Source organism: Penaeus monodon, chromosome 24 (assembly GCF_015228065.2).
Source record: "Penaeus monodon isolate SGIC_2016 chromosome 24, NSTDA_Pmon_1, whole genome shotgun sequence".
Lineage (NCBI taxonomy): Eukaryota > Metazoa > Arthropoda > Malacostraca > Decapoda > Penaeidae > Penaeus > Penaeus monodon.
The window spans coordinates 27,035,158-27,035,665 of record NC_051409.1 but is presented as its reverse complement, the minus strand read 5'-3'; the positions used below and the strand labels follow the sequence as shown (position 1 = coordinate 27,035,665).

Below are 508 nucleotides of genomic sequence, written 5' to 3'. Positions count from 1 at the left end.
TTTTATTTAAGAAATTTATTGAAATCAAACAATATACTCTGTTCTTACGAGTTGCTTCTGTATTCTTAGTTTGTACGTCGTTTTAGCAACACACATATCCCTGTGGCCTCCTGCAGAAAAACTTGCAGTCTCCTTGTCCTTGGCCAAGCCCACCTTGACCAAAGCCACCTTGTTGTCCAAATCCTCCTTGGCCAAATCCACCCTGCTGTCCGAATCCACCCTGGCCAAATCCACCCTGCTGGCCAAATCCACCCTGCTGTCCGAATCCACCCTGGCCAAAGCCGCCCTGCTGGCCAAATCCACCTTGTTGTCCAAATCCACCCTGCTGCCCAAATCCGCCCTGGCCAAATCCACCTTGTTGCCCGAATCCGCCTCCAAAGCTACCTCCCGAAGGTCTGTTTGGTCTGTTTGGTCTATTGGGTCTGTTCCCAGAAGTCGATCCGCCGCTGCCTGACTGTCCTCCAACGGCTTGCTCGAACAGCTGTTGTAATTCCTGTGTATGAGAAAA

General features: G+C 50.6%; 1 protein-coding gene across 1 annotated transcript in view; it reads right to left on the bottom strand.

Moving 5' to 3' along the window:
* LOC119589008 (heterogeneous nuclear ribonucleoprotein A1-like) overlaps nt 1-508 on the bottom strand; it is an 857-nt gene continuing 349 nt past the window's right edge. Inside the window, exon 2 of the mRNA XM_037937601.1 lies at nt 1-493. Coding sequence (XP_037793529.1) covers nt 83-493 — 411 coding nt within the window. The 3' untranslated portion in view covers nt 1-82. The remainder of the gene's footprint in view (nt 494-508) is intronic.